Source organism: Kogia breviceps, chromosome 4, assembly GCF_026419965.1.
Source record: "Kogia breviceps isolate mKogBre1 chromosome 4, mKogBre1 haplotype 1, whole genome shotgun sequence".
NCBI lineage: Eukaryota > Metazoa > Chordata > Mammalia > Artiodactyla > Physeteridae > Kogia > Kogia breviceps.
This window is the reverse complement of record NC_081313.1, coordinates 177,845,940-177,872,267: the sequence shown is the minus strand read 5'-3', so window position 1 is coordinate 177,872,267 and position 26,328 is coordinate 177,845,940. Positions and strand designations below refer to the sequence as shown.

The following is a 26,328-nucleotide window of genomic DNA, read 5'->3' as shown; positions in this document are numbered from 1 at the left end:
CTCTCTGGCCTCAAGAGGAACAGGGGAAGAGCCTGCGATCACTTGGCTGTCTGGGCGGTTCAGGAGGGCAAGCCTCCTGACGAAGGGGCAGAGCAGCCGGGCGGAGCGCAGAGATGTGCTCCGAGAGAGGATGCCAAGGGAGCGAGTCCAGGGACGGAAGGTCCAGCTCTGCGGAGGGGCGCCCTGAGCCCAGGCCCCGCCACTGGGCCCCAGCGCTCCCACGTGACTGGGCCTTCCGCCTCACTAACCTTGGAGCCGTGGGACGGTTTGGTCTTCTTGGGGTCAGAGAAGGCAGAGAGTGGAATTGTGGGTAACATGGGGTAGTCGGGGCTGGGCCTGGACACCGTTTCTGCTCCTTCGGGCATTACCATCACCTAGTGATAAAGAAGAGACAGATGTTATCAACGAGCAAGGAGGCAGGCTGGAAATCCGATCGGCAAGAGGAAGCCGGCCTGCGGAGCTTCCCTCTGGGAGGGGCCGAATGCCAAGCGCTGGAGCCAAGCGGGGCCGGGCAGAGAGGGAAGAGAAGCCGGGTCCCAGGATGGCTGGGCACGGTGGGCCGGGCCGGCCGAGAAGACGCGGAGCCGTGGCCAAAGCTGCCCCGCACGTGGCGGTGCAGACAGACCAGAAGCGCGGTTGGCACGGGCGGGAAGCCGGCCGGACACCCAGAGCAGGCAGCTGCGGCGGAGGGGGCAACCTCTGCGGGATGTGCGTGCCCGATGCCCTCCTCCACCGTGAGGCGGGTGGCATGGGCAGACAGGGAGAGTGCGGCCAGGCCAGAGGAGAGCTGCGTGGGGTGGGCGCGGGGGAGGGCCCAGAGGAGGGAGGGTCCAGGGTCCTGCTAGGAGGTGCCCGGGGAAACACCTGCCCGGCTCCAGCCAGGCTCCCGAGGCCCCGGCTGAAGGGGAAGAAGGCGGCAGGCAAGTCCTTGAAATACTGACACCGCAAATTGACCCTAGTAGCAGTCAGCGCTCAGAGGGAGCCTTCCGGACGCTGATGAGACAGAACAAAAGAATAAAGCGCACACACACAAAAAAGAAGAAAGCGTTTAGCTTGGCAGATCAGGCACCATAAATAACCCTGAGAACCTGGGATTCCCCGAGGAGCCAGTGTCTCATCGGGGGGGCCAAGGCCACGCCTGGCTGTGGGGACGCCGCGTTGAAAGGAGGGCGGTGGAGCCCCTCGCCTCCCAAGCCCCGCAGCAGAGCCCGAGACGGTGCTGCTCACGGGAGCCTGTCCGACCACCACGCTCTGAACCAGGCTCCCAGAAGCCGCCTGCCCCGCCAGGCCCGGGATCACGCTGCTGGCGACCCGCACACTCCAGGCCACAGGGAAGCAACGGAGAGCGCAGCCCAGGAGAACTGCGGGGCCACGGGACCCCTTAATGCGTCCACCCGCAGACCTTTTCCTTCTACTTCCGCTGCAACTTCTCTCCCTTCAAATGAAGGTCCCCGACCAACCCTACCCCAGGACAGCACGTGGAGGCCTCCCGTGTCTCTGCCTCTCTGTGACAGCCCTCTGGGGCACATGGCTCCACGGGGACCCGTCTCATCCCTGGCCTCTGAAGGAGCCTCTACCTCTGCGCAGCTCAACTGCCAACCGGGCAAAGGATGAGAAACAAGCCGAGTGAGGGGCCGGGCAACCGCCTGGCACAGCGGGAAGCAGCTCAGGTCACCGCTGAGGGTGTCTGCGCCTCACGCGAGGAGCGACAGGGCTCAGGCAACCCTGGGGGAAGGGGCCGCACAGAAAGCAGTCCTCGCGGGCTCACCGACAGCCCGCTCTCCCACGCTTCCAGCACCGACATCGAAATCAACGCAGGCAGGCTCCGGGCCCATCCGCCACCAGATGGCAAAGGCAGCGCCCCAAAGCCCCAGAGCCCCAGAATGGCAAACAGGGAACAGGACTCAGGGCTCGGAAGCCACCGTCCCATAAAGGTCTCGGGCAGCTCCTAGGACCAGAAAGCACTGCTCTGCCATCAGCCTGGGGTCTGAAGCCCGCAGTCCCAAAGGGAGAGAAAGTTCCTGACCAGCCAACCGGCTCTCCAGGCAGCCCCAAAGGGCCAGAACAGCAGGCAGCAGAGACCACAGGGCGGCAGCTCGCGGGCCTCCCTCCCTCCCTCCCTCCCTCCCAAACTGCAGGCCTCGTCTGCCGTCCCCACCTCCCTCCCCAGCCTCTGCGCTCCTCCTCCTCCTCCTCCTCCTCCTCCTCCTCCTCCTCCTCCTCCTCCGCACACCTCCTCCTCCTCCCCGCCCTCTAGTTTTATGTGTTTAGATGACGCTCACTGAACCTTCATCTCCTCAAAGCAAAGAAAACATCTTTTTTTTTTTTTTCAAATTTCAAAACATTTCAGTTTTTGTTTTTTGGGGTTTTTTTTGCGGTATGTGGGCCTCTCACTGTTGTGGGCTCTCCCGTAGTGGAGCACAGGCTCCGGACGCGCAGGCTCAGCAGCCATGGCTCACGGGCCCAGCCGCTCCGCGGCACGTGGGATCTTCCCGGACCGGGGCACAAACCCGTGTCCCCTGCATTGGCAGGCGGACTCTCAACCACTGCGCCACCAGGGAAGCCCCAAAACGTTTTAGCTTTTAAAAAATTTTTAAATAAATGACTATAAATGATACAACTAGCTTTCCCATGTGACTCTAAAGGTTAAAAAAAAAAACAAAAAAACTTTACGTGGGGAGCCAAGGTCTCGGTGCCTGGGTCCTGGGGCTCTGAGAGGCCCATGGGCGCTGTGTGTGTCTGTCTCCCAAAGAGAGAGGTGACCGTGAAAGCTTTGGGGGAACACCTCGGGAAATACTTTGGAAAATATCTGGCAGCGAAAATAAGGTAGAGAAGCAGAGCTGGGGGAGGACCACTGAACCCGGCAAACTCAGGGCCAACATCTGTGTAAGCTGACTCTGCACCTCCCGGCTCTGTGACTGGACTCCGTCAGCCATCATGTGCTAGATTAGAAATCGCACACTAAATCTTTTACTAGGAACACAGCATAACTTAATCATGTATTCTGCAATGAATTGCTTTCATATTTTTAAAAAAGTTTATAGAAAGACCCAACTGAATTAAGTGAACAGGAAAGGACTGCTCCCTAGAGCCAAAGAAACCCAAGCGAAACGCCCTGCACGCACTGGGGAGGTGGGCCTGCCTCCACGACACACACGTGCGCACACACAGGCCCTCACGCCACCGGCCCGACCCCTCCGTCCCAGGCTCGGGATGTCCGTGTGCTCAGCCCACCGCCCTCGGCGCAGTCCAGTCCTCCTCCACGACCGAGCACCGCACCCGGCTCTCCAAGGGCCCTGCCACGTGCACAGGGATCACTGGCCACACAACTCTCTGGGGAGACCTAAGTCCTGAGAGCCTGTGTCACCAGCACAAAACCGCCAGGAGCGCGCGTCAGCAGGGAGCCCCTACGGAGCCGGGCTGCTCCCCCCATGACACAGCCCCCGCGGAGGCCTCGCTGATCTGGTTAAAACTGGCTCCAGCACGAAAGCCAAGCTGACAGACTGGCCTCACGCCCGTTCCTGCCCCCTCCCCCTGCCCCGCCCCACCTCCATGGAGGAGGATGCTAATTACCCACAGCCAACAAGAAGCCACAGGGTAACTAGAGACTAGTCAGTCACCCGCAGCGGACAACAGCCTAGCGCAGATTCGGGACGCCTGGGTCCCATCCAAAGCTGCTGGGCGCCACCCGTGCGACCTGCCCCTCTGGGTCTTGGGCGCCCGACCACACGCTGGAGAGCCCCGGGTGCCCGCAGCAGCAGGGCCGCCCGGCGCTGGGGGCCGTGTTGGGGCACGTGGAGCGGCACACTCACCCCGCCGGCCATCAGCAGCTTGTACCGGAACTCCACTGTGGGGTTGTTGAAGGTGAGCTTCTCACAGCGCAGGTGGTTGACGGGCGGGTTGCCCTCCAGGTTCAGGAACAGGTCGTAGGTGAAGCAAACCTTCCTTGGCTCCTCCTGGAACAGAGAAAACAAGGAAGTCCACTCAGAGGGCTGGGCAGGAGGCTGCAGGGCAACCATGGGCCAGGCGGCGGCACTCCTTGCTGCCGGGCCTGCCCCCCTCTCCCCTCGGACCCTCATCTGCTCGTGTTAAATCAACCTACTATTTGCAGAGCGGCAAAGCAGGCGCCGCGACAGAAATAAAGACCATTGGGCTGATGCTCTCGGCCGGTTAATGAAGCAGCCCCGCCGATGGCGTGCGGAGCGCCGCGCACACGCCCCCCTCGGCCCTCGGTGCTCGGCCCGTGGACCGGGAAGACGACGCTCCCAGACACACAGCTGCTCGGCGACAATGCTGAGACCGGACCCCAGGCTCCAGGACCAGGATCCTGCAGCCTCAACCCTGGCCCCTTTCCTGGAAGGGTAATTTCTCCAAAGACATACAGGCGGCCAATAAGCCCACGAAAAGATGCTCAACACCATTAACCACTAGGGAAATACAAATCAAAACCACAAAATACCGCCTCACACCCACTAGGATGGCAATTATTTTAAAAGAGGAAAATAACAAGCCTTGGCAAGGATGTGGAGAAACCAGGATCCTGGTGCACTGCTAGCAGGAGGGTAAAATGCTGGTCCCTTTGGAAGTGTATGAAAGTTCCTCAAAATGTTGAATACAGAGTGACTGCGTGACCTACACATCTCCCCTAGGTGTATACCCAAAAGAAATGAAAATACACATTCACATGAAAACGTGTACGCCTATATCCACGGGGCAGCATCTCTCGCAGCAGTCAAAACGCGGAGACACGCCCAAGTGCCCGTCAGCAGGCGGATGGGTAAACGCACGGCGGTCCACGCATGTAACAGAGTGGCCGCCAGCCACACAGGGAATGAAGCGCTGACACGCTACCACACGGGTGAACCTCAAAACCACGACGCTCAGAGAGAGAAGCCAGACACGAAAGGCCATGCGGTGCGTGACTCCACTTACACGAAGCGTCCAGGACAGGCAAATCCACAGACACAGTGGCTTCGTGGTTGCCAGGGGCGGGGGGAGGGGAACGTGGAAACTAACCGCAAATAGGAATGAGGTTTCCTTCTGGAATGATGAGACCGTTCCGGAACTAGGAAACCGTGACGACTGCACGACACTGAGAATACGCTAAAACCCACTAAACTGGCGTGCTTCAGAAAGGGTGAATTCCCTGGTACGTGAATGACACCCCAATTTTTTAAAGTGCTATCCATGGGAGAGAGAAAACCGGGAGTACGGGGAGCTGGCGGAGGTCTCTCAGCACAGCGGGTGAGGAAGGAGGGCAGGTCGGTCAGGGCTCAGGAAGGAGGCGCAGGGCAGCTGAGCCCTCTCGCTGGCACTTCCGGGCTGGCTTCTCTTTGCCCCTTCCTCCTGTGGTGGTGTGCCAGGGCCCCGGCCGCCCCGCCATCCCTGGGCAGATGGCGCGTGGGGAGTGTGGCGAGCTGGTGATGCGGGGAGCGGGAGCCTGGCTGGCCACACGCCCACTTCTGAACAAAGGGGACAGGAGCGAGGTCCTGCACTTGCACTCGGACGACTCTGTCCCCCCATCCAGCCCACAAAGGTAGAAGGTGAATCTGTCAGGCGATGGAGCCGCAGACCCCGCCCTCCAGGAGCTGCCAGTGTGGGGCGGAGAAGACAAGTAAACAGGCCTTCTCGAGCCGACCCGACACCACCCACAGGGACCTGGCCCCTCCCCTGGCAGCTCCTGGCCCCAGGAAGGTGGGTTTCTACCCCGCCCATCTGCACCAGACTTGGAAATCAGTCCCCTTGTCCAAGGTGGACAGTGACCTAGTTTGAGGTGATGAGATAAGGGAGGTGAGCCTAGGGAGGGCTTTCCTTTCCAAATCAAAGAAGTGCAAGAAAGTCTCAGCATTTCTCTTCTTCCTGCCTAACTGTGAGACGGTACACGGTACACGGAAAGGCCAGCATCAGCCACGGCACAAGTGTGGAGGGAAGCCAAGAGCACCCCAGGCGGGCAGCCCTAGCGCCACAGAGCTGCTGCCTCCCACTTCTTGTTAAGGAAGAGAAAGCAGCCCCCGGTAACCACTGTTACGCCCCTACATGTGGCCAGTGCCCCTCCTCTGTGTCCACTCATATGGAGGCATTTGTCACACTGGGTGTGTGTCGCCGCCAAGCTGGGAACCCCTGGAGGCAGCGGCTGTGGGGACTCCTGTCCTGCACCCCCCTCCCCGGGTGCTGGCCCTGGGGAGGTGCTCCATATTTGCCAAAAGAATGAAATGTGACCACTGATAGGAGAGGGGCCTGACCCAACAGTGGGGGTGGGGAGGGGCCCAGGAAGGGCCCGTGGAGGCTGTGACAGGCTTGGAGAACAGCTAAAGGGTGCAGAGAAGCGTCACAGGCCACAGCGTCCTCTCTGGGACCCCGAGAGTCCACGTGGCTGCAGCTGGAGGGGAGGGTGGACAGCAGTGGCAGCAGGGGACCCAGAGAGAAGGGCCTTGGCCGCCACTGAGAGCATGAACCTCATCGTGGGGGCAGAGGGCTCTATGGGGGTTGAGGCTGGGGAAAAGAGAGCACAGATCCGTGTGCTGGGGAACAAACAGCCTCTGGCCAGCAGAACATCTGTCGAGACTGGGAGCAGGGCCTGAAACTGGCAAACAAAGGAGGCGGGAGGAATCAAGCATTTGTCCCGCTCTCCCACTAGGTAAACACACAGACGATAAGAGGGCACAAACGTATCCTGGCTACTACATGAAGAAGGAACAAGATTACCACCGATCTGTGACTCCTGACAGGTCAGTCACCCAGGCGCTGTGTCTGTCAACCCTGCCAACATCACCAGCCAACATCACAGACCACCTTCCCGGGAAGACCTCACCTCCAGATTCAAGTGCACATTGTCAGGGAAGACACAGATCAGGGGACTGTGCTAAATGCAGACACCACGGGGACGAAAGCAGCAACGAGGCAGACGGTACCAAACTCTACGGGACAAATGATGCGGCTTCTCCATCAAATAAAGTGCAAAGAAACAAAACCAAAAAAAGAAGGTAGAAGGAGAATCTATAGACTCAAAGAGACTTAGGAGACAACCCCCGGAATCACAATGTGTGGGTCCGGCCAAGATCCTGATTCAGACAGGAAAGAGCTTTAGGCTGGGGATTAAAAAATTGATAATTTGCAGGTGTGACACTGGTATTGTTATACTATTAAAAAGCAGCCCTGGGACCTCCCTGGTGGCACAGTGGTTAAGAATCCACCTGCCAATGCAGGGGACACGGGTTTGAGCCCTGGTCCGGGAAGATCCCACATGCCGCTGAGCAGCTAAGCCCGTGTACCGCCAACTACTGAGCCTGCGCTCTAGAGCCCGTGCACCACAACTACGAAGCCCGTCCACCTAGAGCCCGTGTTCTGCAACAAGAGAAGCCACCACAATGAGAAACCTGCGCACCGCAACGAAGAGCAGCCCCCGCTCACGGCAACGTGAGAAAGCCTGTGTGCAGCAATGAAGACCCAAGGTAGCCTGAAGTAAATTAATTGATTTTTTTAAAAAAAAGAAAGAAAAAAATAAAAAGCAGCCCTTATCTTTTAGAGACACAGTCTGAGATGCTGACACGTGAAATGATGATGCCTGGGATTTGCTCCCAGAGGACACAGGCGGGGGCGGCAGGCCACAGACAGCTCCCAGGGGCCCGTCCCATCACCCGTCTACTCCTGCAGGTGCTTCCAACTTTCCCCAGTCGCCTTCCGAGTGGACACAGGGCAGTGAGGCTACAGGCTAGGAGGAGGAACTCGGCTGAGAGCACCTGTGTGTCAGCAAGGGGAGGTCAGCAGATAGCGGGCTGTCCCCCTGGCAGGGCGCAGGGTCAGGCTGGGCCTGGGGCTCGTCTCTCCCTGCACAAGGCCTGCCCTCCTGAGCCTCGGCTTCCTCACCTGTAAGGTGGGAGGATGAGCTACGGCCACAGGGCTCAGCTCTGCGCCATCAAGAAACGGAAACCACTGTTTTCACCAGGAAGAAGCGGAGGCTTGACGAGGGCATGTGGAGACGCAGCCCGTACACGGGACCCCCGCTGCCAAACTTGGACGCCTGAGGCTCAGAACCAGACCCTCCTCTTGCCTCTGCCCTCTCTGGGTGACACCCCGCTGCCCGCCCACCCCCCCCCAGCCGCAGCCTGGTGGTGCAGCTGCAAGGCTGGTCCAGCCACTCCCCCAGTCCCCGGCCCCTCAGCCAGCCCCTCCTTGTCTCCTCTGGACCACTCGCTGCCCCTACCACCCAGCTGCTTCTGCTGCGGCCTCCTCTCAACCCATGGAGTTTGAACGGGCTCCTGGCTCATCCCCAGCTCACTTCTTTAAAGCCCACCAATAGCTTCCCTCCGAGGGCCTCCTCTGACCATTATCCCCAATCACAGCCTTCGTCACGGTCCACAGGACGCATGTCTGTTTTCTGTCCACCCACCCTTCTGGACAAAGGGACCCCTTCTGTTCCTGTGGGGCAGCGCTGAGCAAGCACCCATGTCTGCTGAATGTGCCCACGTACTCGTCTGTCCTACAGACACTTCACGGGTGCCCGCCACGTGCCCACATCACGACCAGGGCTGAGGAGGGTTTCCAGTGTCCTGGAGCCCTCAGGGCAGCAGCGATGCTGACGTGACGCCAACTGCTCTGTAACGTAACTCCGTGGAGCGTCCCTGAGGCCAGGCACTCTTCCAAGCACAGGTGCTCTTACTGTCCCCATTTCACAGATGAATAAACTGAACCAGAGGCAGAGCACATGCCCGGTGCCAAGAGGCCGGTTAGCAGGGAGCCAGGACGCCCTCCAGGCAGGCGGTATCCTCTGGAACCCCTGGCTCTTGGAGCGGTTCTCACACCCACACAAACCAAACAGGGCAACGCGCTGGCCCGAGACAGCGCCCAGGAGGAGTTCTCCGGGATGCCCAGGTGAGTGGTGAGGAGCAGAGCTAGGGGGCGGCGTGTGGGCTGGGCAGGGGCCTCCCCCAGCACCCAGCGCGTGTCCCAGCGCACAATGATGATCAGAGCTCCCTCGGGACAAGACCTGGGGCCTGAGAGGCTTAGGAACTTCCAAGAGGGTGGCGGACCACTTCCTGCCCAGCCCCCAGGAAACCAGCCTCCTGAGAAAGCCAAGAGCCAGCGGCACACTAGGTGAGGGGTGGCCAAGTTCAAGGTGCGCGGGGCAGCAATCCCAAGAGTAACTAACAGCCTTAGTCATTCCAGCGGGACCCCTGGACCCTCGGGATCCCGAGGCCGGCCTCAGGGGTTCTCTGGTCAGGCCCTGGGCCACTGGCCACAGGCCAGCATCCCTCTCCAGCCTCGGCAAACTAAGATGCAGAGGAACTGGCCAAACTGGTGTCAGCGCCCAAAGCCAGCAGCACACACACCTGTCCACGGCGCAGGCAGTGCAGGCCATGGGGCCTGTCCAGGCCAGCAGCCCCCAGCCCCGGGCCGGCTGACTGAAGCTCTGCACTGGGCACCGTCTACCACCTCAGAACCCAGCCCCAGGGCCATCTCCAGGGCCCCCCTCTGCTGCAGCTGGCAGGGCTGGCCCGGAGGACCCCCAGGTCAAATGGAAGGCTCCCACAGCCTCACTAGCCGAGGAGGACCGCCGGTTCCTGAGGACCCTGGGGCTGTTTCCTCTGCCCTCGCCGGTCCCTCGGGCCTGTTTGATGTCCCCTGTGAGAGGCCCCGGGGTTCGCATATGCTAGACTGAAAGGACAGCCGGGTAAACCTGAATCTGACCGCGGCTCAAGACCTAACTGGCCGTTGACAGGGCTGCGCTCAGCAACATCCCGATGGGACCACAATACACCGTCGGAAAATGCTTTGCAGGGGAGAGAGATGGAGAGAAAAAAGATTTAAAGAAGCTTAAGAGACACAGCAATTAGTAGCAATGTACCGACTTTATTTGAATCCTGATGTGAACAAATTATTTAAAATATATATACGTGAGACTATTAGGGAAACTCTGATATTACTGGATATTTGACAATATTAAAGAATTATTGATTTATTCATTTCTAGATTTGATAATATTGTTTTAGGTTTGTTTTTAAAGAGTCTTATCTTTTATAGGCACGGACTGAAACATTTACAGAGTAAAAAGATAGGATGCCTAGCACCTGATTCAAGACATGCTGGGTTATACAGCAGAAACTAACACACAATGATACTCCAATAAAGATGTTAAAAAGAAAAAAGAAAAAAAAAAGACATGCTGGGAGCAGAGATGAGAACAGCACCGCCTGCAGGTGAGTAAGTGCTGAAGCTGGGTGGTGGGCGCTATGTGGTGGTTTGCTCTGCTGCCCTCTCTACTTCCGCATCTATTTCTTGGTTTTCTATATTTAAAAGTTTAAATAGACATGCCTGGCCCCCCCAGCCTTCCCCACAGCTCCGCATTCGAGCATCTACTGCCTACCTACGTGGGCTGCCTGCATCCTGGTAGCGGGGACAGGGGCGCAGGCAGGGCCGGGGCCACCCTCCCACCGTCCCCAAGATCCTCCGTGGCCACAGGTTTACGTCTCCCCCACCCCCCGGCCGCTGGCGCCACCCTGCTGCCAGCACCCCTGCCAGCCCTCCCTGGGGTCAGGCTTCAGGCAGCAGGTTTTACTCAGTGCCTTATTTCACTCTCCAAAAGCTCTGAGAGTTAGTCACTGCTCTCAGCGCCCCTCGGGCAAGGAAACTGAGGTTTTGCGGCATTTAATCATCCGCCAACGCCACACAGAACCAATAAAGGCCGGACACCGGGTCAGCGCACCGCAGCCTCAGGCGTGTGCAGACCCCGCGCTTCTGTGCACTCAGCTCCTCCGGCCTGGCCCACAGGTCCCCAGCCCCAGCCGACCAGAACGGGGCTTCCAGGCGGCAGGAGAGAACTGCAGACCGCCCGGGAGAGACAGAGAGGGAAGCAATGCCTGAAATCCCACTGCCAGGATCGAGCCTACCCGCCTGGTATACAAGTGTTTGGGGAGGGCCACTGAGGCAGCCTGCAGGAGTGACGGTGGCCCTCAGCCGGGGAGGGCAGGTCCATGGTGGCTGCTCTAAGCTGAGGGGCTCACGAAGCAGACAGCACGAAGAACCCAGCAGAGCTGTGGGTACTGACACAGCAGGGTCCACAGATACTTAGTTTGAAATTGCATCTCTCTCTCTCCCTCCCCCTACCCCCCACTCACTCACACACATACACACAGAAGATGATGTTGTTTCTGGAAGGTGACTTACAGTGGTGACAGTGGCCACTTCAAGGAAACAGGCTGGAGAGGAGACCCGGATTCCTCGCAGCCTCCACATATCACCTTTGCAGTTAGAAGTAAGAGAAAAACTATAAAAAAGAATTAAGGAAAGCAGTGCAATGTGGGCTGAAAACCGTGGGCTTTGGGGTCTTGAGACCTCCCGGGTGTCACACTGTTGCCTTGCTGTGTGACACCAGACCCACCACTCCACCTCTCTGAACCTTGGTGAGAGGAGGAAATAAACCCCCAGGGTTCTGGGTGCACAAGGGAAGGCAGGAGGAGCGGCTGTGACTGGCTGGCAGCCCAGCATGGGTAGCAGCTGTCAGGAGGCCCAGGAGGGCAGGAGGCCGCCCCATGGGTGACCTTGGGGCCTGCCAGGGCCGAGGGCCGGGTACAGGGGGCACGGTCACTGCAGTGCTGCGAGAGACAGCCAGAGAGGCAAGCCACAGAGATGCCAGTCAGAGTGGCCCGGCTGGAGGTCAGGGGTGCCAGGGACATTCTCCTTCCTTGAAAATGTACCTCTGACATCTGAACATAATGGCGCACGCCCACTGAGGGATGCTCAGACAGAACACAGCGACCCAGGGGGCAGACTCCGGAGCCCGCTGGCTCCTGCACTCGCTGGGGACATCGAGCAGGTGACATCATGCAGGTGACACCACCAGTTCCTGCTCCGGCTTCCTCACCTGTGAAATGACGTAACAGACCCCAGAAACGCTGGTCAGCATTCCACAAGGACGTGGACAAGCTCCACGCCCCGCTGCCCACGAAGGAAAGCAAGAGCAAGCCCACAAATCCAGGACAGGAGGAAAGCCCACTGTTCTAGAGCAAAGCCTCACTCACACACGAATGTAAAACCCACGGTGGAACGGCTGGAGACACACACACCACCACTCACGCCTTAGGAGCAAAGACGCTGGGGAACGGAGACACGGAAAGGGAAGAGTTTCGCTTTTTTTTTTTTTTTTTTTTGCTCTGCACGCTTCAGTGTTGTCTGAATTTTTGGTAACCTATATTCTGAATATATCAGTGTACTGATAATCAATTAGAAATTAAAACAAGGTAGCAGAAAGGCAAAGACTACAATTTAAAGAGCTTTGTATGGAAACAAATACTTTCATGCTTAAAGTTAGCTTCTATTATCTGGAGCCCTAACAATGGTTAGGCCCCAAGCAAACACCAAAATGGGTGAGAAAGGAGCCAGCAATACGAACACACATGTAAAATGGCAATCTGACAAGAAAACCTGGACCAAAACAGACAAAAAAGAAGAAAGGGCGAGGCGTCCTGGGATGAGCCCATGAGTGCTTGGAGCCCAAGGGGACCCAGGCTTCGCTGGTCTCCTCTCTGGACCTCACTGCCCCCCATCTAAGACCCCCCCCATCCCCAGTGCTGTCAAGACACAGAGACACAAGAGCCAGGTATGCAAAAACGCGGATCACCTCTCAACCTGGGACCGAGGCTGCCTGAGCCGGAGCTCCACCAGGAGAGCACCGGGGCTGACGAGGACAAGTCCCTCCCACTGCCTGCGCCCCCCTCACTCAGGCCGCACCTCTTCTCTCACTCATTGGCTCTTTCACGGTGTGCCTCTCTGGGGCCCCACACCCGCCCTCTAGCAAATACAGATGCTCCTGGGGTCCCACACGGAGGAGCAGAGGGGTGCTACGGGAAAGACAACCGAGGCACAGCCGGCCGGCATCCACGCGGCCTGTCACAACTTGGCGGCCCCCGACCTCTTCCCTGGTCTCCTCCCAACATGTCCCCTCTGCCCTGGCTCCTCGGGGATCCACCAGCGAGGCTGACACCCCACCCCCCACCCCGTTGCTTCGACCAGCAACTGTCCCCGGCGCAGAGCAGCCGCCAGCAGCCGCGCCGCGGAGGGCTGCCCGCCCCCTGAACCCAGCAAGGCCCCAGAGAGCCCGGGAGCTGAGGGGGTGTGCGGGGCGGGTGGTCCCACCAGCGGGGAGGGCCTAATCACTCGAGACCCACTCTCGCCCGCCGTCTTAACCCACACTGAGGGCAAGTGGGGAAAGCCTGACCGGCCGCCACCAGCAAGCCAGGCACCCAGAGCCGCTTCTGCCCGGGGGGGACTGAGGACCTGGGGGCCAGAGCACCGCCCACAACACGTCGCCGGTTCTGCCACGCTGCCCACGCTGTCGTCCCCCCAGCACAAGTCAGCGGGAATGTCAAAGACGAGGCCTCCGAGGGCTTCCGGCTCAGAAGCCAGCCTCGCTGTTTCAACTTACTTTAAAACAAACAAACAAAAAATCCTTTCTGAATAAAACCACGCAAACTTCCTCATAAAACGTACCAAGACGACCTTTCTGTGACTTCAGCTAACGGCATCCGAGAAAAGTCACGGAAAGTCAGCGATGGTGAGCACTCAGTGTCCAATAATAGCCTGCTGTGGGGCGGGAGTGGAGGGCAGGGAGGATGTCTAATATTAGCAGAAAACCACCAGACTAAACTTCTTCACGTTTTACATTTCTGAAAATCGGGCTGTGTCCTGAAGTCGGCAGGCACCCACGATGTGTTCTCTTTCTCCTCCCGAAGTGTGTCATTAAGTGGACGGTACATCTCACAATGAAGGGGAGCAGAGACCAGAGGAAACGGGGCCAAGGTCAGCTTCGGGGAAGTTTTCGCAGCCCAAATGGCCCAGTTGAGGGCTCCACACCCATGTGTGCCCAGGCCAGCGTCCACTCCCTAACAGACGTCCGCAAGGCACAGGCGAGGGCCGCCGGCCCGATGTGGGAAATGACAGAGCAGGTGTCTCTGAACTCAGACGACCTCTCATCCCCACCCGGCCACTGACCCTCTTCTCTCCTCTTGGTCTCACCAATCGCTCCAAGCCAGAAACTCAGGACTAAGGGGCAACCAGCTTTAATTTGAAAATGAAAAAAATGAGATCAGCTCGTCCGCACCTGCTCGCACCCGAGACCAAGCCCCCAAGCCCCCCTTCACATGGATGCTTCAGGGCCCCTGAGCCCTAGACACCGACCCTGCTTCCCCAGGACACGGACAAGCACTTCCCGCTTGTCAGCCACTGAGTTACTCCCAGGAAGGCCTGGGCCAGGTCTGCCCAGTCATGTGACCGTGCTGCTACCAGACAGCCTGGGACAGGCCCGGGAGAGGCAGCTCACCGTGGAGTCTGAGGCCAAGGCCGAAAGATCTCGTGAGCAAAGAGGCAGATGGACCCAGAGGGGTCAGAGGGACCAACCCCTCGCTGAGGGTCTAGAGCACACCCACCTGCCGTGCACGGGCTGAGGGGTCCTTTACACAGCGAGCGGGACCGCATCACACACAACCGGGCTGATCTCTCCAGTGCTCCCCAACGCGCTCACCCCTCCCATCCTGACCTGCCTTTGAACCTGCGTGTCCCCAACCCTCACCAGGAAGGGTGTCTTCCCATCCGCTGTGTCCCGCGGACTCCCACCCACCCGCAAGGCTCTGAGTAAGCCTGGCTTCCTGAGGGAAACCTTTCTCGGCACCTCGCCCCCCGCCCCCTTCTAAGCAGGTCCCTGCGATGCACTGGCAGCACCCGTGTCCCGGCTTCAGAGCACTGAGGACTGGTGCTGCCCTCGCTGCCCTCACCCCTGCTTGTGCAGCGCCTCTTGCCCTGTTGGTCTGGGCGCTCTACCAGACGTGGGACCGGATCCACTTTGGTGCTCATTGTGTCGGTACATATCTGCTGCTTGAATAAACCAATGAAACTGCAGCAAAAACAAAACAAAAACACCCCCAAAACAGGAGAAAAGCAATTCCCCCTCCTCACTGTAAATAAATAAACTTTTCTAAAAACCCTCAACTGCAAAGAATAAATGACAATGGCGTCGCCTTCTAGATATCATCTTCCTACAGGCAATTTCCTTCTGCCTCTTTAAACAGCTGTTTCCGAACACGCTGCCAGTGGGTGAGCTGCAAAAACAAAACTCATGGGTTTTTAGATTCCCTTTGCCAGACCCAAAGCACAAGCCATTAAAGAAAAAACAATGATAAACTGGACTATCAAAATGTAAAACTTTTGCTGGGCAAAAGATACTGTTAAAGAGAATGAGAAGACAAACCACAGGCTTGGAGAAAATATTTATAAATCATGTACTGGATAAAGAACTTGTATCCAGAGTATATAAAGAACTATTCAAACTCAACAATAAGAAAAAAAACTAACCCAATTAAAAAAAAAAAAAAGACAGGGGCTTCCCTGGTGGCGCAGTGGTTGAGAGTCCGCCTGACGATGCAGGGGACGCGGGTTCGTGCCCCGGTCCGGGAAGCTCCCACATGCCGCGGAGCGACTGGTCCCGTGAGCCGTGGCCGCTGAGCCTGTGCGTCCGGAGCCTGTGCTCCGCAACGGGAGAGGCCGCAGCAGTGAGAGGCCCGCGTACCGCAAAAAAAAAAAAAAAAAAAAAAAAAAAAAAAAAAAAGACAAAAACTCTGAACAGTCACTTCACTTCTCCAAAGAAAATATACGAGTTGCAAATAAATACATGAAAAGATGCTCAAGTGTCATCAGCCATCAGGGAAATGCAAATCAGAATCTAATGAGACACTACTTCACGCCCACCAGGATGGCTGTAATCAGAGAGACAGAAAGAGTGGGCCGGGATGTGGGGACATTGGAACCTCGGACGGTGTTGGTGGGAAGGTAAAATGGGGCAGCTGCTGTGCCACAGTCTGGCAGCCGCTCAGAAAGTTAAACACAGCATTACCGAAAGACCCAATGATGCCATTCTTAGGTATATGCCCAAGAGAAAAATGAAAACATATAGGCTCAGAAAAACTTGTTCACAAAACAGCTAATAGGTGGAAACACCCCAAACGCCCATCAGTTGATGAATGGATACACAAAAGCTGATCCACTCTGAATGGAATACATTCAGCCATAAGAAGGAGTGAAGCACTGACACATGCTACAATGTGGATGAACCTTGAAAACATTACACTAAATAAAAGAAGCCAGTCACAAAAGGCCACGGAGTGTGTGATTTCATCTATGTGAAACATCCAGAACGGGCAAATCCACAGAGACAGAGAGTGGATTAGTGGTTGCCAGGGGCTGGCAGAGGCGGGAATGGGGAGTGACTGCTAACGGGGACGGGGTTTCTTTTGGGGTGATGGAAACGTTCTGGAATTAGCGGTGATGGTTGCACTGTATGTTTTTAGCTCTGAATATGCTAAAAACCAATGAAATGTACACGTTAAATGGATGAGTTATATTGTATATAAATTATATCTCAATAAAGCTATTGAAGAGAGCTAACACTATCTGCCCATTAGAAAGGCAAAATGGGGGACTTCCCTGGAGGTCCAGTGGTTAGGACCTCGCCTTCTAATGCAGGGTGTGTGGGTTTGATCCTGGTCAGGGAGCTAAGATCCCACATGCCTCCCGGCCAAAAAACCAAAACATAAAAAAGAAGCAATATCGTAACAAATTCAATAAAGACTTTTTTAAAAAAGGCAAAAAGAAGGCAACAGAGCTTATCAAGCGCTGGCGAGAACACAGGGCAGCAAGACCCTCCTCCACTGCTGGTGAGGGTGCCAAGTGGCAGCCACTTCCGATGGCGGTGGGCAGCTTCTCATAAAGTCCAACCTACCTGTACCGTGTCACCCGGCAACCCCCCTCCTGGGTATTTACCCAAGGGGACCTGAAAACCTACAACCACACAAAAAACCTGTCTGCAACGTTTAGGGCAACTTTCTTCATAATCACCAAACACTGGAAACAACCCAGACGCCCTTCAGCCAGCAAAAGGATAAACAAAACGCAGCAGTACCCACGCACTAAAGAGGAATGTGAAGTATCGATCCACGTGATGACGGCGCGGGTGAACCTTAAGTGCGAGACACCAGACACAAAGGGCTACACATTGCAGGAGTCTATTTATTATGCGACATTCTGGAAAAGGCAAAACTCTAAGGATGGAAAACAGATGAGTGTTTCTGAGGGGCTGAGGGTGGGGGGGAGGAGCTGAATGCAAAGGGGCAGCGGGAGGGGGTGTGGGAGGAGCGAAGGGTTCTGTGTGGTGACGCTGTGGTGGATGCATGACTCTATCATGTCAAAACCCAGAATGAACTTCGCTGAAGACTAACCAAAATGGTGATAATAATAATAACCAGATGGGTGGGGAAAGGGAACCCCAGACAGAGCGCAGACAATGACTAATGAATCTAACTGTATACATACGAGTGACACAACCATACCAGCAACAATGGAGGAAAGGAGCTGCCACGAAGAACTTTTAACTGGATCCTGGAAGGGTGAAGACAAAAGCCGCATGCAGACACCGTGACTTTAATTCTCACGGGAATATGGCTTAGAGATTCTGAAACTACTTTCCAGATACACTAAGGTTACACAAGTAAGCACGTACATTGCAGGGCGGGAGAGCCAGGTGTCTCCCTTCAGAGAAAGAAGTTAAAATCAGCAAGGGTGGGGGTGAGGGGTGTTCGAGTGAACTTGTGGTGCTGGACTGGAGGTGGAGGCAGAGGCCTGAACTGATGTTTGCTCCTGTGTTTACATATGCGGACAGCAGAGGCATGAGCGCAGGCGGGGTGGTTAGTATACATGCACACACTTCTCGGATCTGCCCTCTGAGGGGCCTAAAAGCAGTGACGCCCCAGGAGCAACGAACATGCTTCGCTCCCAGATCTTGGTTTTTAAATGCCCTTCTCTAATAAAAGGGACCAAGGCTCCTTGGATAAAGGGCTGATTCTAGGGCTGGTGCAGGGGAAAAAAACCAAGATGAGCTTGGAGCACCTTGTGGTGCCAGGAAGCGAGGAAGCACCCCAAAAAGCACAGGAACGTGATGAAAAGGCCCAGGGGCCAACCTGAGGGAGTCCCCACCCACCAGAGTGAGAACAATTTGAACCACCAAACAAATGACGACAGGCCTGGATTATAACCCCCCACAAACCCCACAAAGATTCACGAATCCATACTGATAGAAATAAAGGGCTAAATAAGTAAATAAATGCAGACGGGACAACAATCGCAGCTAATAAACGGAGGAGGAGGGAGTCAAATGGAGAGCACCACAGAACACACCAATGGATGCCAAAACTAGTGGATGAAGCTTGAAAAAGAAACAAGTGATCTGCATAGTTTCAAAGTATCTCCCCCAAATAGATATTAGTTACTGTGGTGGTTTTAACTCTGCCCAGCAGGATGTGGAGCTTAATTTTTCTGCCCTTGAGTGAGGGCTGGCCGTAAGCGCCTGGCTTCAACAGTATGGAAAGGGACAGACAGTAATTTCACAGGAGAGACCGGCAGATGCCCCTTAAGCAGATCAAGGTAACAGCCCTAGTAATAAGTCAAGTTGGTATCAGGTCTACCCTACTATGAGGTCATGATGGGGGTGGGGCACGGTGGGGGGGCTAGTAGGATGGGCTCCTCACCTCTGTGGTATTCTTACCAAAACCTACAACCCCCGTCTAATCATGAAAAAACAAAAGCAAGTCAGGGAGCATTCTTCAAAACGCCTAGCTAGTATATTTCAAAAACATCAAGGTCATGAAAGATAAGACTAAGAAACTGTCACAGATGGAAGGAGGCAAAAAAAGAGACACAGCCACTAAATGCAAGGTAGGGTCCTGGATGGATTCCAGAAGAGAAATGGGGAAATCCAAAAGAAGCCTATTAACAGGACGTACTGTACTAATGTTAATGTCTTTGTTTTGATCACGTACAGAGGTCATGTAAGATGTTAACATTAGGGGCAGCTGGATGTGGGGTATATAGGAACTCTCTGTATGATCTTTGCAACTCTTCTGTGTTTCTAAAGTTATTTCAGAATTAAAAGTTAAAAAAAAAATTCGTGACGATGAGCCAGTCCATCCTGGCTGGGTTACTCAAGACACCTTTATGCACATTTGGAGCAACTTGGGTTTGCAAAGCTACCTCTTTCTTTGACTGTGAACATTATGGAACCTAAAGACATATCAAGTCCTTCCAATAAAATCTAGTGTCCAAACTGAGATGTGCAGTAAGTGTAAAGCCAAATATCAAAGACTTAGTATTTTTAAAAAGGAATGTAAAATAGCTTGCTAATATTAAAATACTGACTATACATATTGAAATGCTAATATTTTGGATATATTGGGTTAAATAAGTTACAGTACTAAAATTAATTTCACCTGTTTCTTGTAACCTTTAATGTGGCCACTAAAAAGTTTCGAGTTACATACGTGGCTTACATATTTCTACTGGACAGCCAGGGCACAAGATATAATTCACTTGTTGGAACAAGAAGGGCTTCAAGGACCTCGGGACACCTCTGGGACAACGAACAGATATCAAGGGAGCATTTCAGCAAGACTCTGTTCACTTAATTTGTCCTAGGATACTTTACTCATCCTGGACATGCTGCCTTGTCCAGGCATGCTCTCTCAGACCAAAACCATCACTCCAGATCACTTTCCAAAGGAACAACTGAGCCACAGCTCGTAGGGTTTTCTGGGCCACATGTGATCAGAGGGTGACCCTCTGGATCCCCCTGGACGAGCTCAAGCTCCCAACCCAGAGAAGCTCACATCACACATTCATTCTGCCCAGCAAATTCTGTCAGCCTCTAAAAACGGGCACCTATCCAGAATTCCCAAAGAACTCTTACAACTCAACAACCGAAAAAACTACCCAATTCAAAAACGGGCAAAGGACATGAACAGACATGTCTTCAAAGACGATATACAAATGGCCAAAAAGCACATGAAAAGATGCCCAGCATGTTAGGCACTAGGGAAATGCAAATCAAAACCACAATGATATTGTAAAACAATTATACTCCAATAAAGATGTTAAAAAAAAAACAAAAACACAATGAGATGCACTTCACACCCACTAGAGATCGTGTGAGGGTTATAGGAGCTACTTGTAAAATGCCTAACACAGCCCCTGGCCTATTATCATTCAATACTGTTCTCCAAAGTATAAAATTATCTGAGGTGTAACAATATTATAAATAATGTTGCTCAATATTTATTACATCTCCATAAGTGTAGAAGAAGCATATGACAAAATTCAACACTCGTTTGTGATACAAATGCTCAACAAACTAGAAATAGAAGCCACAGATGAAAAGCCCACAGCAAACATCACGCTCAACAGTGAAAGACTGAAAGCTTTCCTCTAAGATCAGGAACAAGGCAAGGATGCCCGCTTTCACCACTTTCATACAACACCTAGGAAGTAATAGCCAGAGCATTAGGCAAGAAAAAGAAAAAAAAAAAAAAGGAAGAAAAAAAGAGAAAGGCATACAAATTGGAAAGGAGGAAGTAAAATTACCTCTTATTGAAGATGACATGTTACACGTAGAAAATCCTAGATTACACACACAGACACAAAACTGTTAGAACTAATAAATTAGCAAAGTTACATGATACAAAATCAACACACACACAAAAATCCGCTGCAGTTCTATACACTAACAACGAACAATGTGAAAAGGACATTAAGAAAACAATTCCACCTACAACAGCATCAAAAAGAATAAAATACTTAGAGCTAAACCAAGGAAGTAAAGATTTGTACAATGAAAACTATAAAACACTGCCGAAAGAAATTAGACATAAATGAAAAAAATATTCCATGCTCATGAATTCAGAAGACTTTGTACTCTTAAAATGTCAAACTACCTAAAGTAATCTAGGGATTCAATGCAATCCCGATCAAAATAACATTGACCTTTTTTTTCTGCAGAAATATAAAAATCTACCCTAAAATTCATATGGAACCTCAAGGGACCTCAAATAGCCAAAAAAACTTTAAAAATAAGAATAAACTTGGAAAACTCACACTTCCTGACTTCAAAATTTACTACAAAATAGGGAGCCCAGAAATAAACCCACACATTTATGGTCAATTAATCTATGACAAAGGAGGCAAGCATATACAATGGAGAGAAGACAGTCTCTTCAATTAAGTGATGCTGGGAAAACTGGAGAGCTACATGTGAAAGAATGAAATTAGAACATTCTCTAACACCACATACAAAAATAAACTCTAAATGGATTAAAGACCTAAATGTAAGACAGTAAACCATAAAACTCCTAGAGGAAAACATAGGCTGAACACTCTTTAACATAAACGGTAGCAATATTTTTTGATGTCTCCTGAAGCAAAGGAAATAATAGCAAAACTAAACAAATGGGACCTAATTAAACTTAAAAGCTATTGCACAACAAAGGAAGCCATGGACAAAACAAAAAGACAATCTACTGAATGGGAGAAGATATTTGCAAATGATATGACTGATAAGGGGTTAATAGCCAAAATACATAAATAGCTCATACCACTCAACATCAGAAAAACAAACAACTCCACTAAAAAATGGGCAGAAGACCTGAGTGGACATTTTTCCAAAGGGGACATGCAGATGGCCAACAGGCACAGGAAAAGATGCTCAACAACATTAATCATCAGAGAAATGCAAATTAAAACCACAATGAGATAGCACCTCACCCATCCGAATGGCTATCATCAAAAAGAACTCAAATAACAAATTAACAAATGTTGGCAACAATGTGGAGAAAAGGGAACACGTGTGCACTGTTGGTGGGAATGTAACTTGGTACAGCTGCTGTGGAAAACAGAATGGAGGTTTCCTAAAAAACTAAAAATAGAACTTCCATATGACCCAGCAATTCCACTCCTGGGTATATATCTGAAAAAAAATAAAAGCACTAATTTGAAAAGATACGGCAGCAGTATTTACAACTGCCAAGATACGGAAGCAACCTAAGCGTCCATCAACAGATGAATGGATAAAGAAGATGTGGTGTACACACACACACACACACACACACCCCACAGAATACTATTTAACCATAAAAAAGAATAAAATTTTGCCATTTGCAACAACATGGATGGACTTGGAGGGTATTATGCTAAATGAAATAAGACAAACACTGTATGATACTACTCATATGTGGAATCTGAAAAATAAAACTAGTGAATATAACAAAAAGGAAACAGACTCACAGATGTAGAGAACAAACTAGTGGTTACCAGTAAGGACAGTGAAGAGGGGAGGGGCAAGATAGGGGTGGGGGTTAAGAGGTACAAAACAAGCTATGAAGATACATTATACAACACAGGAAAAATAGCCAAAACTTTATAATAACTATAAATGGAGTGTAACCTTTAAAAATTGTGAATCATTATGTTGTACACTTGTAACTTATTTAATATTGTACATCAACTATACTTCAATTAAAAAAAAATTTTTTTTTAACACTACAAAGCTATGGTAATTGAAACGGTGTGGTACTGGTCATAAAGACAGATATACAGACCAATGAAATAGACTAGAAAGCCCAGAAATAAACCCTCATATACGTGGTCAAATGATTTTCAACAGGGCATCAAGACCATTCAACAGGAAAATGACAGTCTTCTAAACAAACGGTGTTAGGAAAACTGGATATCCGCGTCCAAAAGAACGAAGTTCAACCCTTACCTAACACCATATCCAAAAATCCATTCAATATGGACCAAACACCTAAATGTAAGAGCCAAAGCTGTAAAATTCTTAGAAGAAAACATAGGGCAAAAGCTTCACAATACTGGATTTGATAATGATTTCTTGGATATGACACCAAAGGTACACGCAAGAAAAGGAGAAATAGACAAACTGGACTTCATGAAAATGAAAAACGTTTATTCATCAAAGTACATGACCAACAGAGTGAAAAGGCAAGCTACAGAAAGGAAGAAAATACTTACACATCATATAAGTGATAATGGATTATTACCCAAAATATACAGAGAACTCCTAAAACTCAACAACAAAACAAAACCAAACGACCCAATTCAAAAATAGGCAAAGGACTCAAATAGATATTTTTCCAAAGAAGATACACAAATGCTCAATAAGCACATGAAAAGATGCTCAACATCACTAATCATTAGAAGCAGCAAATCAAAACCACAATGAAGGAATTCCCGGGCGGTCCAGTGGTTAGGACGCAGAGCATTCATGGCCAAGGGCCTGGGTTCAATCCCTGGTCGGGGAACTAAGATCCCACGAGCTGCACAGCGTGGCCGACAACAACGACAACTGCAGGGAGATGCCACCTCACACATTACTATTGATGCTGTCAAAAAAAGAGAGAGAGGGAGAGAGGGAGAGAGAGCAACAAGTGTTGCCAAGGATGTGGAGAAACTGGAACCCTTGTGCACTGTTGGTGAGAATGTAAAATGGTACAGCTGCTGTGGAAAACAGCATGGTGGTTCCTCAAAATATCAAAATAGACATACTATATATATATAATCCAGCAATTCTACTTCTGGGTATGTATCCAAAAGAACTGAAAGCCCACAACATTGTAAATCAACTATGCTTCGATAAAAAAATTAAAAGAATTGAAAGCATGGTCTCAAAGAGGTATTTGTATACTCATGTTCACAGCAGCATTATTCCCAGTAGCTAAAACACAGAAGCAACCCAACTGTCCAAGATAGATGAATGGATAAGCACAATGTGGTATATCCATACACTGGAATATTGTTCAGCCTTAAAAAGGAATGAAACAATGACACACACTACAATGTGGATGAAGCTTGAAAACGTGAATACAAAGGACAAATATTGTATGATTTCACTCACACGAAGTACCCATAATAGGCAAATTCACAGAGACATAAAGTAGAATAGAGGACTGAGGGTAGAAGAGGTTATTATTTAATTGGTACAGTTTTATTTGGGATGATCAAAAAGTTCTGGAAACAGCAGTGATGGGTGCACAACACTGTGCATATTTTTTTATTTGTTACTTTTTTGGCGAATTTTTTATTGTGATAAAATATATGTAACATAATACTTAACATTTTAACCATTTTCAAGTGTACAATTCAGTGGCACTAAGTATATCCACCATGTTGTGCAACCACTGTCACTATCCATTTCCAGAAATTTCTCATCATCCGAAACAAAAACTCTGTACCCATTACACAGTAATCCCCCAGCCCCTGGTAACCACTATTCTACTTTCTGTCTCTGTGAATTTGCCTATTCTAGATACTTTATACAAGTGGAAGAACATAATGTTTGGCCTTTTGTGTCTGGCTTATTTCACATTGTGTACATTCTTAATGCCACTGAATTATACATCTAAAAATGGCTAAAATGATAAATATTATGTTACAGACACAGATACACCACAAACCACACATGAAAAAATCAAGCTGAACTACATCAAAATCAAGAACTTCTGCTCTTTGCAGGACACTAAGAGACTGAAAGACTGAAAAGACAAGCCATAGATGAAGAAAATACCTGCAAAAGGAAGGTTTGATAAAGGACTGATATCCAGAATATCACTATTATACACTCAACATATTATACACTCTATCACTATTATACACTCAATAGTAAGAAAATAGACAACCCAATTTTAAAAAATGGTCAGACACTTTGAACAGATACCTACCTCATCAAAGAAGTTAAAGGCAAATGAGCTATGAAAATACACTCAATGCCATAAGTCATTAGGGAAAAGTCCAGAACCAGATGGTTTCACTGGTAAACACTACCAAACATTCTAAGAATTAACAACAATTCTACTCAAACTCTTACAAAAATAGAAGAGGAAGAAACACTGCCTAACACATTCTATGAAGTCAGTATTATTACCCTGATACCACAGCCAGACAAAAATACTCCAAGAAAACTACTGATCAGGGCTTCCCTGGTGGCGCAGTGGTTGAGAGTCTGCCTGCCGATGCAGGGGGCACGGCTTCGTGCCCCGGTCCGGGAAGATCCCACATGCCGCGGAGCGGCTGGGCCCGTGAGCCATGGCCGCTGAGCCTGTGCTCCGCAACGGGAGAGGCCACAACAGTGAGAGGCCCACGTACCGGAAAAAAAAAAAGAAAAGAAAAGAAAAGAAAACTACTGATCAATATTCCTTGTGAATATAAAATTCTCAAAAAACTAGCAAACCGAATCCAACTGCACATTAAAAAAGATTATACACATAACCAAGTGGAAATTTATCCCAGGAATGCAGGAATGGCTCAATCATTGTAATATACCACATTAATAAAATAAAGGAAAAAACCCACATGATTATCTCAACAGAGGCAGAAACAGTGTTTGAAAAAATGTTATGCCCTTTCATGAAAACACTCAGTAAACTAGGAATAAAAGGGGACTTCCTTAACTTGATAGAGGGCATTTATGAAAAAAACCACTGCTAACATCATACTCAGTGGTAAGATTGAACATTTTCCCTCAAAGATCAGGAACAAAGTAAGAAAGACCACTTTCATCATTACTATTCAACACTGTACTGAAGTCCTAGCCAGATCAATGAGGCAAGAAAAAGAAAAAAGGCATCCAAACTGAGAAGAAAAAAGTAAAACTATCTCCATTTGCAGGTATCTTTTATGATGAAAATCCCAAAGAAGCCACAAAAAATTACTAAAGATAATAAACAGATTCAGTAAAGCTGCAGGGTACAAGATCAACACACACACAAATCAGTTATGTTTCTATATACCAGGAATGAACATTCCAGAAGGAAATTAAGGAAATAATTCCATTTACAATAGCATGCAACGGAGTAAAATATCTAGGAATAAATTTAACCAAGAAAGTAAAATACTTGTACACTGCAAAGTACAAAATGTTTCTGAAAGAAATTAAAGAAGACCTAATCAAATGGAAAGACATCCCATGTTCTTGGATTGGAAGACTTCAATATTGTTACGATGGTAATGTCTCCAAAGTATTTGCAGATTCAATGCAATCTGTATCAAAATTTCAGTGGTCTTTTTTGAAAAAATGTAAAAGCCAAGTGTCAAATTCATATGCAATCCCAAGAGGCCCACAAAAACCAAAACCCTATTAAAAAAACAAACAAAAATCCCCACAAAGTTGGAGGACCCACATATCCTGATTTCAAAACTTTCTACAGAACTACAGTAATCAAAACAGTATGCGGGCTTCCTTGGTGGCGCAGTGGTTGAGAGTCCGCCTGCCGATGCAGGGGACGCGGGTTCGTGCCCCGGTCCGGGAGGATCCCACGTGCCGCGGAGCGGCTGGGCCTGTGAGCCATGGCCACTGAGCCTGCGCGTCCGGAGACTGCGCTCCACTACGGGAGGGGCCACAACAGTGAGAGGCCCGCGTACCGCAAAAAAAAAAAAAAAAAAAAAAAAAAAAAA

General features: G+C 50.9%; 1 protein-coding gene across 5 annotated transcripts in view; it reads right to left on the bottom strand.

Annotated features, from left to right (window-relative positions):
• The window catches only part of MLLT1 (MLLT1 super elongation complex subunit), a 130,786-nt gene that overhangs the window by 14,245 nt on the left and 90,213 nt on the right, over positions 1 to 26,328 (bottom strand). For 3 of the 5 annotated variants that reach the window (XM_067033006.1, XM_067033008.1, XM_059063282.2), the window contains 2 exons: positions 3,813 to 3,956; positions 249 to 374 (listed from right to left, as the gene is read on the bottom strand). In XM_067033006.1, coding sequence (XP_066889107.1) covers positions 249 to 374; positions 3,813 to 3,956 — 270 coding nt within the window. The remainder of the gene's footprint in view (positions 1 to 248; positions 375 to 3,812; positions 3,957 to 26,328) is intronic. The other 2 variants (XM_067033009.1, XM_059063284.2) reach the window with 1 other exon arrangement.